Source organism: Halichoerus grypus, chromosome 6 (assembly GCF_964656455.1).
Source record: "Halichoerus grypus chromosome 6, mHalGry1.hap1.1, whole genome shotgun sequence".
Classification (NCBI taxonomy): domain Eukaryota; kingdom Metazoa; phylum Chordata; class Mammalia; order Carnivora; family Phocidae; genus Halichoerus; species Halichoerus grypus.
In genome coordinates, this window is record NC_135717.1 from 68,944,595 (window position 1) to 68,962,391 (window position 17,797).

Sequence of the window (17,797 nt, forward strand, 5' to 3'; positions counted from 1 at the left end):
ATACAGTTTTACATTGCATTCAGATGGTAAGAAGTGAGACACATTATTTTTCTTCATTTACCCCTTTTCATTTCTTATGCCCTCGTTAAATTAGAATCCACAGTGAGTATTCACCAGATTTTACAGTGCAAAGAACTAGGGATTTTATATTCGTTTTATAAATGTCTGTCTATTCGTCATATCTGAGTTTTATACGATCCTATGCTTATGCATAGAGATGATGAGGTTTGTCTACAAAGTGACCAGTCGTGTTTAATAAGTCACACTCGGTTCTGGTTTGTCTCCACGAGACGTGCACCTGGCTGGGTTGTGTGCCCACACACTCCACTGTACCTGTGTATTCACAACGAGAATTGCTAGCAGGATGATATTCTTTAAAAGATTTCAATTGAATTTTTACTTTTGTTTTTACTTTAACTTTTAATCTGATGTTTTATTTAGCTCTTCTATTCCCACCGGCTAATTTTTTGTTATTATTATTTGCCTAATGTCTTTCCTAGGTCTGCTTCGCATTCAGAAATGCCAACTGCTGAGGGCAAGTATCTGTTTTCCTTTTGCCGCTTCTCTATCATCTCACCCAGATTAGGTTTCCGTAAGGTTTTGCTCTTTGAGAGGATGAGATTATGGAGCATACCGATTTCTTTTCTGCAGGTTTTTTTTTTCCTGTGAGTCTAATAAAACCTAGTTGAGATTCTCGGGTGAGCTCTTCCCTATTTTTGAGAGACTTAGAACTGTGGAATGAATAATATTAAAACAACTGATTGGCTAAAGCAGCAGCTTTTTGTTAATTTCTTGTTACTATGTAACAATAAAGAAGAGAAATTCCTTGCATAAAATCTATTCTTAAACTTCAATTGTTCAAATATCGTCATAGAAAATTCCAGTCCAGACAGAGTTTTGTCTGGTTAATTGCAATGGAAATTAGCACCTTTTCACTGAGCAGAAGAATGGGATCCCTCCAAGGGGAAAATATTGCCAATTGTAATTTTGGGTACATCCGTTCTTATATTCAAAGGATTTCCAGGGCGGCCTTGGGAAACTTTTCAGAGACTTCACCTACATTTTTCTAATGATGTTCAGTTTTTATTTTGTGGCCTTTTACAGATGAAGAAAAGGTAGACGAACGAGCCAAGCTGAGTGTCGCTGCCAAGAGGCTGCTTTTCAGGGTAAGGTGTGCCGAAGTGCTTGAAGCGAAACCGTCCCCCTGCTCCCTGCACGGGGCCCCTCCGGCCCCCCTTGCCCCAGCCCACGTGCTTCTCTCTGAGCCCCTGGCTGGTGTGACCCCTGCTGACACCACACAGGTGCACACTTCTGAGAATGATGTGAGCCTCACGGGGGGGTCCCTCCCGGGGGCCCTGTTAGGGGAACAGAGCAGAGACATTGCGGCCCCAGTGTCCTTTCCTCAAACGTATAAGGATTCCGCATTGTTTCTGATCCTAGGAAATGGAAAAATCATTTGATGAGAAAAACGCTCCAAAGCGACGCTCCAGAAATGCAGCCGTGGAACAAAGACTACGGCGGCTACAGGACAGATCCCACACCCAGCCCGTTACCACCGAGGAAGTGGCCATTGCAGCCACGTAAGTCCCCCCTCGTGACCTCGTGGCCTCGGCTGAAATGTCTTCTTGGAAAAAAAAAAAAAAAGATTTAAAGCCTTTTAAGTAACAATGAAGCAATCAGGAGATGGTTTGGTTAGATGCCACAGAGACCTTGGTTCTTTGGGATTTTCCTTACTGTGGTCTCTCTGAACCTTGTAATGGGGTGTTTTGCCTGTATCTCCTAGAAAAACCTCAAGAGGAATTTTAATTTTTTTGGTCTGTGCCTTTCTTAATCTTTTTTACAATGGAAAATGTAAACCATGAGATTAATATAATGAGCCCCCGTGTACTGACCACCCAGTTTCAACGGTCAGCAGCCTGGCCAGTCTTGCTCTTCCCACACCCCATCCGCTTCCCCTGTCCTCTTGCTTTGTTTTCAGGTGAACCCCAGATAGCATTTCATCCATAAATATTTCAGCAGATATCTCAAAAAAGATAAGGGGTTTGAGGTTTTTTGTTTTTTAATTTGTTTTTAAATAATCACCAAAAAACTTAAAAATTTCCTTGGAAGTTTGATGACATTCCATACTTGAGCAGTCCGTTCCAGTATGTTCAGAATGAATTTCCCAAAGTAATTCATTCAGAGATAATTGCTTCAGTCAAGTGAAGACTTTTATTGGGTTTTTAACTGTTGTTTCCATGCCTCCGCCGGACACACCCACGGTCTTCCCGGAGAAAGCACGTCCGTCTCATTCAGGGCATGGACACCCCGAGAGGTGTCTGCCGCAGCCCGCACCTGTGGCCCTGCTGTCCGAGCAACTCCCTCACGTCCTTACCCAGCTGCTCGTCAGCTTCGTGGTGTATTTTTTTTTTTTAAAGATTTTATTTATTTATTTGACAAAGACACAGCAAGAGAGGGAACACAAGCAGGGGGAGTGGGAGAGGGAGAAGCAGGCTTCCTGCTGAGCAGGGAGCCCGATGCGGGGCTCAATCCCAGGACCCTGGGATCATGACCTGAGCCCAAGGCAGATGCTTAACCATCTGAGCCACCCAGGCACTCCGAGCTTCGTGGTGTATTTGTGGAGTAGCACTTCTTATGTTCATTAGGAACTCTGAGCAGGTCGGCTCTTTTGGTTTTTTAATGTTTGAGGGGCTGTTGTATACCAAGAAGCAACTACTCGTGGGAGCAAAACAGTAAATATAAACAAAAATTATCACCTTTGTAAGGCTCCCTGAAGCTACTTTGATGTGCATGTAGGTTATATGAGGATACTGATTTTTTTACAAAACAGATTGACAACAACATTCTAAAACATGAGCGTAATCTACTGATTTTCTGGTGGTTGATATTAGCTTTTTCTTAAGCTATTTTTCAAAATCAGGACATTTATTCTGAAGTCAGGGTAAATCCTTTCCAAGCTTTAAAAACCTAATCTTACTCCATTCACTTTGCGTCGCCTGTGTCTCTTATTTCCTAAGTTTGTAATTGCTTTTCAGGTTCTTTTGTAATTTCCCCCAGAATACTTAGTAAATAATTTTGTTAAAATATTTATTTACCGTTTCTGAATTAAAACTATGTTTTCCTTTAACGCTTCTTTTCTTCTCTCTCCTCATGAATGTTCCTTCTTTGGCAATTGTCTCTAAAGTGAACCTACCCCTGCTTCGCGCTCTGTGGCCTCCCAGCCTGTAATGGCAAGACTTCCTAGTCCCAGTGTAGCTCAGAGCACTGTACAGCCCGCCAGGTACCGGACAGAAGTAGCTGCATGTGGCCCTCAGGGCAGAGGTCCGAGAGAGCAGATGCATCTCATAATCCTGAATGCCTTTCATGTGTTGGAGAAACGCGTCAGTGCAACAAGTTGCCGTGGGGAGGGGTGCCATCCTGCTTTGTCGTAGTGAGAGAGAGACACTGCTAACTTCATGTAGGCCTGCATGAGGAAACCTTTCATCTCCCTGCTCACATCATGTACTGGAACTAGGATCGCACTAACTCACTCATCCATTTGTTTTGTTTCTGTTTTTCATAATCACGGTCATCTCTAAGAAATTTCATCCTCCATCTAAACTACTAGCACTTAATAAAGGTTAATAGGAAAATGAGGATTCGACATGAATGTTGGAATTCCAGTAATACCCCGGTTTTTGTAAGCACTTGTAGTCATAAATACACACTAGAAACAACCTTATCTGTTTCTAACATATAGAGAGACGAGGCCATGACTTTTTGGGATTGAGACAATAATCGTTTATGGTGTCTGAACTTAGATGTTTTACTACTAAGCTTTGAATTACGGTGTTTTGAAAGTATGGCCTTACGGCATGTAGGTATCCCCTGTTTCACCGTGAGGGGCCAAAACACAAAGGCCAAAAATAAGATTAAAAGAAGTCAAACGGCAGTGCAGAAATAGATCTGGCCCCACCCAGAAGCAGGGTTCTGTCCAGGAAAGTAGGTGGCCGTTACTCTCCTCTCTCCACACTACACCTCGGAAACACGTGAGACTCAGGTTGCCTTTGTTCCTATCTTCATGATGCCCTGGAACGCTGACACTGCTCTTTAGTCTGGGGCAACTTGTGAATTGGTGATTACTTGCAGTTAAGACAGAATGTACTGTCCGCTGGGTTTGAGAACTGGATTTGCCAGTGGCCTCAATCCACGTTGTCATAAACCTTCCAAGATCAACCGTGACCAGGTCACAGGAGGCCTTCTCCTCCACCCGGAATGTGGAGGGATTTAACAGCACCTGAAATGTCCTTCACTTTTCAAGGTGCTGGGAGTTACAGGTCTAAGTACCTTTTAGAAAACTGGTAGAAAGCTATGAGAGAAAATGCTGCACTGAAGGAGGGAAGGAATCTTTAAAATCGATCCATTTGTGTTTAGCAAGTGAAAATCCAAACTCCTTATTACAGATATGTTGTTGACAGAATGACTATATTATTTCCTAGTTCTATAAAATGAAAAGAATACCTCTGAACTACATGTTTATTTTTTTTAAAGATTTATTTGCGAGGGAGAGAGAGCGGGAGTGGGTGATGGAGGCAGAGGGAGAGGGAGAAAGAGAATCTCAAGCAGACCCTGTGCTGAGTGCAGATCCTGACGGTGGGGGGAAGGGGAGTCGATCTCATGACCCTGAGATCATGACCTGAGCCGAAACCAAGAGTCAGATGCTCCACCGACTGAGCCACCTAGGCGCCCCTGAACCACATATTTAGATAATATCTAGACATGCCATAGATAATGTCTTGGGATTCCCTAGGCCTGATTTGTTGTTGATACCACTGATACACTGTCTCTAAGATAAGGTATATCCAAGCTGACTTCAGTTCCTTCAAGAAGAAATTCACGTTTTAGAAATAATTCAGAGATAAAGTTCTGCTCTTCGTGAAATTGATAATGCCTGTGTCCCCACCCTCCCCTGCTACTCACAGGCTTGTTAATAGCTCAACAGTGCCTACACCTGTCTTAAATTTCTGTAGGGAGAAACCAGTCCTTTTCAGAATTAAGTGATGCTTGGAAGAGAGTTAATATTCAAAATTTAGCAACGGGCTTTTGTTTGTGTTTATCTGTGTCACTGATTTTTTTTTTTTATCCCTTTCAGATTACAGGCATCTGCTCACCACAAAGCTTTAGCCAGAGACCAGGCAAATGAGGGTAAAGATTCTGCTGAACAAGGTGAACCTGACTCCTCCACTCTGAGCTTAGCAGAGAAGTTGGCCTTGTTTAACAAATTGTCCCAGCCAGTCTCAAAAGCTATTTCTACCCGAAACAGAATAGACATGAGACAGAGGAGAATGAATGCTCGCTATCAAACTCAGCCGGTCACGCTTGGAGAGGTGGAACAGGTGGGTAGGCTGTGATCTAATCCAGGTTGCGGGTATGTGCTTAAAATACAGGACCACGGTGTTGGCTCCTAGATAGAATTAAGGTGATAAACTGTGTTACCTGTTGGGAATTTGGTAATAACTTCTTTCCTAAGAAATATAGCCATACTGAGTACCTCTTTCTTTTCTTGTTTTCATAATTTGCTTGCTAAAATCATCTGGAATGGGTCCTTTATGGAGAGAAAAATAGGCTGCACAATCTGCTTTACACCCAGATGATTTTGATTAGTGAGATGCATTATATAAAATACGTCTTCCCTCTAAGATAAGCAGTGAAACCGCATCAAATGTAATAGTTCATTCTATGTCATTCCCTAAACTGAGATTCATGTAGATAGTATTTTTGAGTCAGCTTTTTGTACTTTAACTATGTCCTCCCAGGTGCAAAGTGGAAAGCTCATACCTTTTTCACCTACTGTTAACACATCTGTGTCCACCATGACACCTACAGTCATGCCAATGTATGCAGGGGATCTTCGGACAAAGCGGTCTGTGGACGACAGCATGAGTGCCACTGACTATAAGTTTCCTTCTTCGATCGAAAATTCAGATTCTCCGGTTAGAAGCATCCTGAAGTCCCAAGCCTGGCAGCCTTCAGCAGAGAGTAGTGGGAGCAGAGGAATGTTGAGAGAGTTTGCAGAGACAGAAAGCAAGAGAGTCCTGACAGGTGGAGATGGTGGTAAAAAGTACGGGTCCTTTGAGGAAGCAGAGCCATCCTGCCCTACCTTTAACAGAGTCCGGGAAGGAGACAGCCTTAAGGAACCCAAATACGCTGTTCCAAGAAAGGGCAGCCTGGAACTAGCCCATCCTCCCATCGCCCACCTTGGTGATGAACTGAAGGAATTCTCCATGGGTAAAAGCATCGCACAGGGGAGCCCGGACTTGAAGGACAGGCAGCCCTTTGAAGAGAAGGTCGACATGGAGAATGTCCCAAGAAGGAAGTTTTCGCTAAGAGGTAGGTTACTGCTCCGAAAGTTTTAGAAACCACCTGGGTTTTTGGTGTCTGCTTGATTGGTTGTGTGTGTCTGTGATTATTTTTAATTAAAGTAGGAGGACAGTTTATAACTCGTATCGATTAGAAATCACAGGTGAATCCTACTCTTCCCCTTGAATCTGACCTGAACTGTTCAGTGGATTAATCAGTTTTTCGATAATAAAAATAACTGGAGCTCTCTCACACATCCTGACAAGGATTCTTGATGACTTTGGGCACATTAACTCACATAAGGGTCTTGTGAGCTGCTAGCCCTGTCAGCCCCTTTTATGAGTTGGTGACCCCAAAGGGCTGAGTAAGCACAGGGAATGAGGACTTGAACCCAGGACTGTGGATTTCCAGACTCCTTCCATGGTCCTGGTATGCAGACTAGTAAGCTATACTGCTTGGGGCTTTCATTCTCTTTCTGCATTTACAGAAAATGATCGCGTGTAACTTACCATGGTGGTTTTAGCATGTGATTCCGGCCATTTGAAATGTAAAAAGGATTGTTTTGGAGGAGGAGAAACGTTCTGTAGTGTGTAGTGAAAGCTCTCTTCCTGTGCCTTGCATGCAGGAAAAGACCAGTTGTCACAAAACCATCTGCTGTGTGCAGTAACCTCCTGGGCAGATTGGTTTCCTCGCCGAGTATAGCACGCTACAGATTGGCATGAATCCATGTAGATTGGGTGACACCCCCCCGCACCCCCAGATTGCACTCTGTGTGCAGGACCGCTGGGGGTGAATAGCTGGAGGAATGTCTGCCTGGAGGAGGGAATACTGACGTGGCTCTTCTCCTTCCCAGCAGCAGAGTTCGGGGAGCCCGCTTCTGAGCAGACGGGCACAGCTGCCGGGAAGACTGTGGCCCCGACCGTAGCCCCCATGTCCTGGAGGCAGCACGATCCTGCAGAACCGGGGCAGGAGAAGTATTCCAGGAATCCGTGTGCGATGTTCGCTGCCGGAGACATCAAAGTGCCTGCGGTGGAGGGCATCCTTGATTCAGCCAGCAAAACCATGTCCATTAAAGAAAGGTAACACGATCGAATGATTGCAAAGTAATTCTGTTGGGGATGGAGCTTGCAAGTTGCTTGTAGAGAAAGCTGTGAGTAATGGGCAGAGATGATGTCGTGAGCACACAGGGGGTGGTGACCACTGGAGGAGTGCCAGTTTCAGCCTCAGACGCGGGTGTGAGCAGACGCAGACTTGTGCTTGCTTCATTTGTTTGGGGTTCCGTTTTCTTTTTTACCTATGAAATTCTTGGACTGTCCCGTGATGGGAGCAGAGATCTTGGCTCTTTCCCCATCAGACACGTGGCTTCAGACTGAATGCACGCACAGCTTTGTGACAAACTGTTTGTCTATGTAAAGTGTATGTAGACGGAATGAAGATAAACCCATATTTGGGACAGACATCTTTGGGATTCGAATCTAAGTTTAGTTTATCCTACAGAAAGTGAAAGGGAGAACTCTTCTGAACATTTTATATCAGATAATAGCTATGAGAGATTACACTGGAGTATCGAGTAACACTGTAACCTCATTTCATTCAAAAAAAAAAAAAAAAACCCAACCAAAAAACTAATGGAGGATTGAAAGGGTATGTTTAAATGGGACAGGTACAAGGAGCCGGAGCTAAATATTTCAGGTTGTATTTTCCTTGTTAACCTTTAGCCACCGTGGAATTAAGCAGCAAAAGATGTCATAGCGATAAAAAGACTAGATGCGGAAAGATCTCTGTACTTTTCCAGTGTGACCAGCTCAGCTACGCCCACCATCCGCTCTGCCCACCTGGACCCTTCCTTAGCACCTGCCATCATTCGGAAGCTTTCTTGCTCTGCCAGGCAGTGGTCACTCTGATTTCTCCGGATACATTTTGCACTACCTAAGACTATGTATCAAACCACGATCAAAACTCTTCATTCTGTTTTTCAAGCCAAGTTTTTTTGAGCATGATGCATAGAAGGTTAGATAGATGGAGCCTTTCTCAACTGACAAATTAGTAAGATTGTTGAATCTTACTTACTTTTGCCTGTTTAAAATTCACAGTAGATGAGACTGCTGGACCGGGGCTTAGATGAAGGGGCTGATGTTACCCCATCAGCTAAATGAGAGTGAGGTCTTGAGTCAGAGAAGCTGTCTGGCCTGTGCTGGCTTGAATTCCTTCTCCACCAAAACCTGGCCCAGAGAGTTTGATCCCAGAGATCCTACTCCTGATAATCGGTTGCATGAGAAGGAAGAGACATCTATTAGCATAATTTATAAGGAGCATAGCCGCTAATAAAGGACGAGAGACACTTCTCTTAGAAAATATATCTCCAGTGATCTTTCCCCCCTTATCTTGATAGTATTTTTATTTGTACTTTGCTGAAAAAACAAAACTGCGTATCTTTACAGCCCATCTGTGATCCTTTTTCCTGAAGTGGGGCTCTGATCCCTCCCTTTTGTTCAGAAAGAAAGAATGAAGCTTGACCTATTTCAAATAAGAATGCTCTTCATATAGTATCTGGGCTTTCCTATTTCTTTTGTGAGGTGACATATAACATAGAACTTTCAAACCTTATTTTAACTTCTTCTGACTGCCCCGTTTTACCAAAGGAGGGGTTTGGTTCCAAGGGCCACTAAGGCCCACAGGGGGCAATGGGACCAACCCCAGGTGCCTGTCTCCAGCTTCCCCTTGGTAGCTGGGGTGAGCTTGCCACGTGCTCACGGCCGGTGTGTTAGCAGCTCACCTGTGTCCCAACTAGGACACTGAGCAGAGGACAGAAATGTCAATGAGGCAGCAGTGGTAGAAAGATTCGCCCTCGTCCTACGTGAATTTTCTCGATTCACATGTTCTTTGCATGGCTTATTTCCAATTCCATGTTCACATCAGACTCTTAGTAAGATGTAGAGCCTGGACTTTGCAGATTTCCTTCATCATTTCTAGAAAGCTGCAGCTCTCGCTTCCTCAGCCTCGTGTATCCGCATCTCTTTTCTGCTCTGGAGGTGGGCGTGTTGAGTCTTCCATCCTGAGGGGCGCCAGGGGTCATCTCCCGCCCTTGGAATTTCTCACGGACTTAGTGCTGAAGGCAGCCCTTACAGGGAGGCAATGCTATCCCCGTTTTGTACTTGATAACTGGGACTTAGAAGTGTGTAACACCTAAGAAGTTACAGGAAATCCTCAGTATGCTTCTCTTTTAGGGTAGGCCGGAGGTTCAAGGAAACATCCCTAAAGGCTCCTTTTCTTTCTTCCTCTTTTCTGACATCCAGAATGTCAAGTTTGAACCATAACTAGCACAACACGTAGGCTTCCATTGGCTTTTTCCACTGGATTAGTAAAATCAGCTGTTTCATAACTGCCTAAAGGATTTGGGTTTAAATTGCCCCTGTTTGGGTACTTCTTTGAAAAATATTATAAGTCAAATGAATTGTGTGTTCTTTAGGGGTAAGACCTTTGAAACCTCTTTTAAAGTATACTGGGCTATCAGAAATCTTATCCACAGTGACCAAAGCAACTGTATCTGTGCTTTCGTATTCAGGAGAAGATCCCTAAAAAAAAGGCAACAAAGCCAATCTCTCACTGGGAAATTGAACTCCCAGAATGGCGAAGAATGCGCCCCTTGGCCCTCGCCAGCCTGTAGCGGTCTGCCCCACAGAGGCCCGCTCTGGCCCCTGTGTCCCTGGCACCCCCCTCCTCCCACCCTCCCTTGCTCTCCACCAGCCAGAGGCTGTGTCCATGCTTCTCCCACAGGGACTGGAGGCTCTTGCTCAAGATTTCAGCCACCAGAGGGCCCCCAGATTGTCGTAAGAATTAGGGATAGAGGAGTCTTTCCCCTTTGCAGCCTCCTTCTCTGATCTCTGGTGCGTCCTCATTTAGAAGACACATGAGCTCACTCCTGTGGCCTGCAAACTAGCCAAGACCAAGATCTGATATGAGTACTGATCAGTGCTGGTCCATCCTATCTGAAATCTGTGTGGTGCCAGTGATTCTCTGAAACGCAGGGGCATTTTTAAAGGGGGAAGGAAAAAAAAACCACCATACTTAAGATTAAGGGGCACGTGGTTTGCCTGTTCCACATTTGACCGGGCCCTGACTGCTGTGAGCCTGCAGAACCCGTTCTGATCAGGCCGGCCTCTTAGACCAGGCTGAACACAGCCGTGTCAGGCCTGCGTTCCCCTCTGAGAAAGTGTGGGCCGCAGGGGGAGAGGCGGACACTTCCCCTGGTGGCCTTGGAAGCACACAGCGCTGTGGCCCCGGGCCAGGCCTTGGGGTTAATAGACTAACCCAGTGCCGCTGACGGGGTTCCCCGCCTCAGACTAAGCAGATGCCCGGGCTCTCAACATCACAGCCCTGCAAATAGCACTTGGACTTGGTGGATGTTAAAAGCGTTGACAGTTGTTTGAATTGCATCGGCAGTAATTTATGTCGTGTGTAGGAGCAGACGTTTGCTCCTCGGCCCCCACCGGCGCACAGTGGTCTCCTTGACTCAGGAGGGTCCTGGAATCTCAGGAGGAGAGAACATGTTAGGAAAGGTCTCCCGCCCTCCCCGGCTTGTTGAACACCAAGTAGGAAATCTGAAGGACAGGAATAATGCATTTAGGTTTCAGCACATGTTATTTTTAAGTTAGCCGTCATTTGCACTCGGTAAGCTAGGGCAGGGTCCAAGCACCGTGTGGGCTAAGTTGAAACACCGGTTCTTCCATGTTATTCTACTTGCTCTGTAGTCTTTGGAAGTGCCTGATGATGACCCTGCCAACACATCCAGAAGCAAGATTTCAGGTTTTTGGAATGGAGGAATTCTTTGAAGGCCATCCCAGGGGGAAAAAACAACATTATAAGAAAGCCAGAACACTATGCAGTTTCTAAAACATTCGGACACAAATGTGTCTGGTCAGCTAACACACTAATGTAGGGAGACAAGCCACGCTCTGGGAGGCAGGGCACCCCTGCCTGGGGACCGCACCTCCCTGTCCCCCTGACACGCAGTGTGACCTCGGTCAGTGAAATCCTTGGCCTGTGTGTGCACTCGTGCCTCGTCTGTCACATTGGGAATAATCTCCAGTTTCTTTGAGACCAGTAGAGCATGAGGTGGACCATAAAGTGATTGTAGATTCCACAATTTGTTTTTTTCTAAGTCAGGTTGGCATTCCTCAGAGCAGCCACCAAGGAAACCAGATGGTTATTTGGGTTATGTTTTCATTGCTCCAGACACCCGGGAGCTTTATTTTGAGAACATCCTCAAAGACTGCAGGATTTTCCATAAGCCCAACTCATGAGGATGAATTTGACTTTTTAGATTCTCTCAGCTCACTTGGGATCAAATCTGATTAAAAAGGTAGATGGCCGGCCAAGATGAAGAACTACTGGTCTGTGTCAAAGGTGAAGTAAGAGACAGAAGCTGGCTCTGAGACCAGTTTGCAAGGAGAATATCACGGAGATGAACGTCTCTCCTCACAAGATGGTGCATTGGAAGTACTTCTTCATTTGGGTGTAAAAATACTGGCATGCTCACTTTTTAAAAATCTCACTTATAGATACTTTGAAACCTTTGAAAGCTCTATGCAAATACTAATTATTTTTTCACGATTTGATTTTATCCGGTTATTTTTTCTTATTAGAATAAAACTGACTCAGAATTATTAGAGAAAAGAGAAATCATTATATAGTCTGATGAAAACACCTGCAGGCACTGAGAATTTGTTTTCAAGTACGTGAACTAGCCCTGGTAGCATGTAGAGTACTGGCAAACATCACAGACCACAGAATGTAGGGCTAAATGGAACCTTTAGCCAAATGGGGCCTGTCTTAGGATTCTGACTCTAACTGCCAATGTGCGTTTTTTCCCTCCACCACCAAACATGTCTCTGACACCAGTTGGGAGTCCTGCAATTCAACCCAGTTTTGACACTGTCAACTTGGAGATGGCATCAGATCCCACAGGTTAAAGGCTCCATCCCCTAAGAACGCCCCCTAACACACATACACACACACACACACACACACACACACACACACGTGCACACACACACACACACACACACACACACAGTAGATGCCAGAAGCAGGTCCAGGTTGTCTCCTGGACTTTTGACCCTATAGGCTATAGATTGGAGATTCCAATGACCCCCTCCTTGGGTTTGATTTACTAGAGCATCCTCCAGAACTCAAATGTTTTGCTTCCTAGATCTCAAGCTTATTATAGAAGGATATAACACAGGAACAGCTGTGTTATGGAAGAGATGCATAGGGTAAGGTATGGGGAAAGGGTGTGGAGCTTCCTGCTCTCTGAGCCCCATCCTTTTGGTATTTATGGAGACCTCATTACATAGGCAAGGTTGATTGGATCCTTGGCCATTGGTGATTGATTCAACCGCCAGCCATTCTCCCCTCTCAAGAAGTCAGGGGATAGGACTGAAATTCCCGCCCCTCTAATCACATACTGTGGGCTTGGTTCTCCTGGCAACCACTCCCCATCCTTAAGTGCTTCCCCAAAGTCACCTGATTAATATAAAGACACCTCTGTCATTCTTGTCACTTAGGAAATTCCAAGGGTGTAGGCCAGGAAAGGTGATGAAAACCAAGTATGTATTTCTTATTATAAATCACAATATCACAGATCGATGAGGTGGCATTGTATAGAATGGTCATGCTAGATCTTATCCGCTGTCACATAGTAGAAAGGAAGGAAAGGGAAGGGAAGAGAAGAGAAGGGGATAGATCCAGGGTGTGAAGCTCCTGCCCCTTTGGGGGAGTTCTTTTCTTCATTGCTTACTTTCCGTTATTTGACTGAATGAATAAACAAGTGAAGGTATGATTATGTCTAAATTTGTAGATGGACGTAGATACTTATTTAAGTACTGCAAAGTTTGGTTTTTTATTTGCTTAGAAAAACTTTCATTAGCGGAGTCAGGAAAATTAGTAGAAGGGACCTAAGAGACCATTGAGTCCAGTTCCCAGTATGACCAACAAGGAAAGGATGCCAGGCTACTGGACCAGAGTTCAGGGCCAAGCTAGAACTGATACAGTATGCTGTTTACGGACATGCGCTAGGATGTTCAAAAGACCTGGCCTGGCAGGCTTGGCAGGGAGGAAAGGGGGTCTAATCCCTCTTTGCCCAATCTTTACATCGTTTGAACAGCAGCTCAAATGACTGCAGTGGTCACTTTTTTTCCTTTTATCTTTCCTACGTTTGTCCGACTTCAGTGCCTGAGACTGCCCCATTCATCATAGGAGAGCAAGCCGGAGCAGCCTCACGCTCACAAAAACAGCCTTTCACTGGTCGTACTGGTTGTAGCATCCAGGCAGCTTGGTATCAAGTCACACCAGAGTTGAGCTAAAGTAGGTTAGGTAAAAATCTCAATTAATTAGATTCTTTTTTTGTATGTGGCTTTCCCCAGGAGGAAGGTTGGAGTAATCATTTTAAAAACAGGGTTGTAGAGAATAGTTTCTGTATTAAGATAGATTGGAGAGACCAAGTGCCTTCGGAGGAAAAGAACAGGGCTGAGGGTACAAAGAGACGAAAATCTTAAACATCTTTTGCCTTTTCTTGAAAGGTCTGATACTAAGCGATTGTCAGTTTTTTTATAGCTTTAAGGTTTTAAACCCATTTCTGCTAAATTTTCTGCAAAGGAGTACTGTCCATCCAGCTGTAGTCATTAAATGTTATTTCATGAAGTGACCAGAAGGGGTCATTAGAAGACATTTTTCTCTGGGGATGGTTTACCTTTATCTCCTTGTTCTCAGCTCAAGGGCAAGGGAAAAAACAGAGATATTCCTCTGGTGGAATGATGATGCATCTTTATCTGGCAAGTCCGATTTCAGCTTTGCATTGCAATCAGCTTTAAGATTTGGGGGAGGGGGCATCTTAGAAAAGGGGATGCTTATATTAATTTTCCAGACATGGCATTCTTCAGAATAAATGAAAATGAAACTCAAAAAGATTAAAATTAGGTAGCTGTGGTCACGTTTTGGCCAAAGACTAATTTACCCAAGCTATACTTCTGTTACAAGGAAGAGTTTGGTGCTGAACCCCTTTTGCTTGGCCTGTTTTCCCCCCCAGATTAGCGCTATTGAAGAAGAGTGGTGAAGAAGATTGGAAGAACAGACTTATCAGAAAGCAGGAGTATGGCAAGGCGTCTGTCACCGGCAGCCTGCACATACAAGAAGCGGAACAGTCCCTCAAGAAGAAGGTAATGTTTTCCGTGTTAGGAAAAAGCATTCCACTAACATCACGCTTGGAAGTGCATCAGGTAGGCAAGCATGCCCTAACTAATGCCCACTCTGTGAAGCACTGTCTTGCCGTGGGTACACACTGCACATCGGTCTCACAGTGGCCGAAACCGATCAAAAGGTAGAGTCTTGAGATGCTATCAAAGTGTTAGCAGCACTGCTTACATAATGCGTCACGCAAGCAAGTTCCTACATTTTGAAGTGTGTGCTTTGGTTTAAAACCTTCCAAAATGAAGTCTGACATTACAGTGTTATTAAAACCTTTATAGTGAAAATCTTCAATTGACCACAAGCAGTTTATAAGATACATATAAAATGTGGACTTGAATGTCTTATGCTGATATTTAAAACTGAAACATACAAAACAAGGACATGCGTGTGGTCAGTGAGTACTTATTTTCGTGATTGTGAGCGTGTTTTACAACGAGGAGGCGTGCCTTTTGTTGAGAATGTACAGCAAAATACGTTACAAATTGAAATAAAATCAAGTAATGCATTGTTATCGATACTGGCAAGCATTTCATCTGCAAAAGTCCTGACGAATTGTTAAATTACTAGTGTAATGATGACCAGCTTTGAACCGGTCAGTGCACACTCTCAAAGCTGATGGTGAATTTCCCGTTGCTTGGCCCTAGGTTTGCAAATGCATGTGCTGGCTGGGGACAAGGTCACACGTCCACTGGCCAACTTCTAGGGTCATAAGTCTTTAAACAGAAATGAAGAAAAAAAACCAACAATTCCATCAGGGTGATCACCTGTACCCCTTTTAGTTCTAAAGCAGCTTAGCATCTGTGGAAGAGAGGAATTGTGAATGTGGCCTTTTGATGCATTCAGGAACTTCCATGAAAGGGAGGTGCCCATGTAGGATGCTAAGGCGGGAACTCCGATGCTATTTGATATGGTACTTGTGTGTCCTCTTAGGTTAAACTGGGACAACAATTTGAATTTTCTCTTTTGAGACATATAGGATATTAAAGATAATGACCGAAGACATTTAATTTCAGCCATTTGTAAGGTTCTCCAATAGAGCTGGATATTTAAAAGCATGTGGGTGAAGTCTGGATTTCAAGAACGAAATCTTGAAGTGAAAAAACAACCAACTCTGGGTCCCTCGATGTATCCCTGTTGCCCACACACTTTATTTAAAAGGGTTTTGAAATCATCGGTTCGACAATAACTTTTTTTTTTTTTTTTTTAAAGATTTTATTTATTTATTTGACAGAGAGAGACATAGCAAGAGAGGGAACACAAGCAGGGGGAGTGGGAGAGGGAGAAGCAGGCTTCCCGCAGAGCAGGGAGCCCGATGTGGGACTCGATCCCAGTACCCTGGGATCATGACCCGAGCCGAAGGCAGACGCCTAACGACTGAGCCACCCAGGCGCCCCTCGACAATAACTTTAACACTCACCTCTTGTTGGTCGTTTTGGAAGATGCAGAGAAGCTATGGGAGCTGACAGTCCCACGTGGCCAGGTGAAAGGAAAGATACAGCTGTCATGCATAAAGCCGGCTAGGTTCCTCGGGAACAGTGAATGGCATAGGCGCCCTACCCCTGAGAAGACGGGGAGGGGTCATTTGAGCTGTGAGTAGAGGATCAGATCTGAACTGCCTCCCACTTGACGAAGGTTTTCAGAAGGCAGGAGGGATGAGGTGGTGACTGTAGTTGCCCGTGGGGGCGGGGAGCACAGCCCGCAGAAGCGCCGGGGCTCAGAGCGTGCCCAGGGCCCGAGTGTGCAGACGTGTCTCTGGGCTCCTGGACGCTGCAGATGACGCAGCCTTCGTGAACTCACTCTGCCTCCTCCTCCTCCTCCTCTTCCTCCTCCTCCTCCTCCTCCTCAGTGACCTAGTTCACCACGGCCTGAGACAGTAAGCTCTTTGAAGTTAAAATAAGCCGATCTATTCTAGGCTTTTGTAACAGACATTGGGAAATCTCAAGTTCTGTTGAGGTCAAGTGGTTTTCACATGGCCCCTGATAAGCCCTTGGTTTCTTTTCTTCCCGAGGGCTGGCAGTATAGTTCAGTCACACCTTCACTGGGCTCAGATGTGAGCTGCCTTAAACCTAATCTGTCTTCAGAGGGTCCCCGACAGCCAGGGAGGGCTCGAGAGATGCCACTGCTTGCTGGGCGTCTGAATACTGCCCCAGAGAAAGACATTCATGCCATATGGTGCATGCAGATGGGATCTTGCCACATGGGCTGGATCCAGACTTGCTGATGGAGAGCTCTGCTAAGGGGAGCAAGCTCTAGAACCTTCCATCTTTTCCACCAAGAGAAGAAGAGAGCTGGTTATGCAGTCAGGGCATCACTTCCGGCAGTTTGTGAATTCATCAAAGGCACGTAACTGGTGGCCAAACATTTTCCAGTTTGCCCTCCTCCGGCTTTTGTGTGTTGTAAGCGCAGCCCCATGAGTTGCAACCTGGGGAAATGCAGAGGAGGCAGGAAATAGAGACAGGACTCTATATAAATCACGTCCATGGCCCCTATGAAAATCCTTGCTGTCCAATAAAAATAGAATGTGAGCGACATAAGTAATTTTAGATTGTCTAGTAGCCACATTAAAAACAAATGTCAAAGGATGCCTCGAAAAACCTGTAAGGGTCTTGTTTCTGTCAGTTTGCCCCCAAACAAAACAAATTTGTGGTGCTCTAACCAGCACGTCATTCTGGATCCTCCCTGAGAAGAAAATACCTCTTGGCCCATGAATAGATTTGGGGAACTAAGTTAGAGCTTCTCATTCCCTACAAAAAGACTAGCCATGTCTCAGAGAATACCTCACTTAAACAGCAGTTCCCTGTTTTCCAAATGTATTCCCCCACCCCGAATCAGGATGAATGATTTGGAGCTTCTGAGCGCAAATCATTTACGTAGCTGACTCTCCCATTTCTCTTAACAACCGGTCTGGGTTCTTCCTCTCTCCTCTTTCTCTCCCTTCCTCTCCCCTTGCCACTCTTCTTCTCTTCTCTCTTCTTTCTCCTGTTCTTGGTTTTAGTCCAGGGAAGGGCTAACCTGACTTCAGCATTTTTGCTTTTGTAGCATATATAATTAGTTCTGAAGATGGGAAAGCCATGTGGTTTGTAGATTTGGCCAGGTCCACACTGTCTGGAATGTGTGCACTTGAGCATGATCTGTAGACCGTTCCCTCCAGGCTAACTCATTACGTCCAAAGAGCGAAAAAAATGAAACAAAGTTTTCAAAGCGGGAGTCT

The 17,797-nt window shown here is 45.0% G+C and overlaps 1 protein-coding gene across 6 annotated transcripts in view; it reads left to right on the forward strand.

Annotated features, from left to right (window-relative positions):
* Positions 1-17,797, forward strand: part of SVIL (supervillin) — a 227,787-nt gene that overhangs the window by 166,265 nt on the left and 43,725 nt on the right. For all 6 annotated transcript variants that reach the window (XM_078075322.1, XM_078075317.1, XM_078075319.1 and 3 more), the window contains 7 exons: positions 501-535; positions 1,105-1,166; positions 1,441-1,580; positions 5,132-5,375; positions 5,796-6,369; positions 7,193-7,418; positions 14,426-14,555. In XM_078075322.1, the coding sequence (XP_077931448.1) occupies positions 501-535; positions 1,105-1,166; positions 1,441-1,580; positions 5,132-5,375; positions 5,796-6,369; positions 7,193-7,418; positions 14,426-14,555 (1,411 nt within the window). The remainder of the gene's footprint in view (positions 1-500; positions 536-1,104; positions 1,167-1,440; positions 1,581-5,131; positions 5,376-5,795; positions 6,370-7,192; positions 7,419-14,425; positions 14,556-17,797) is intronic.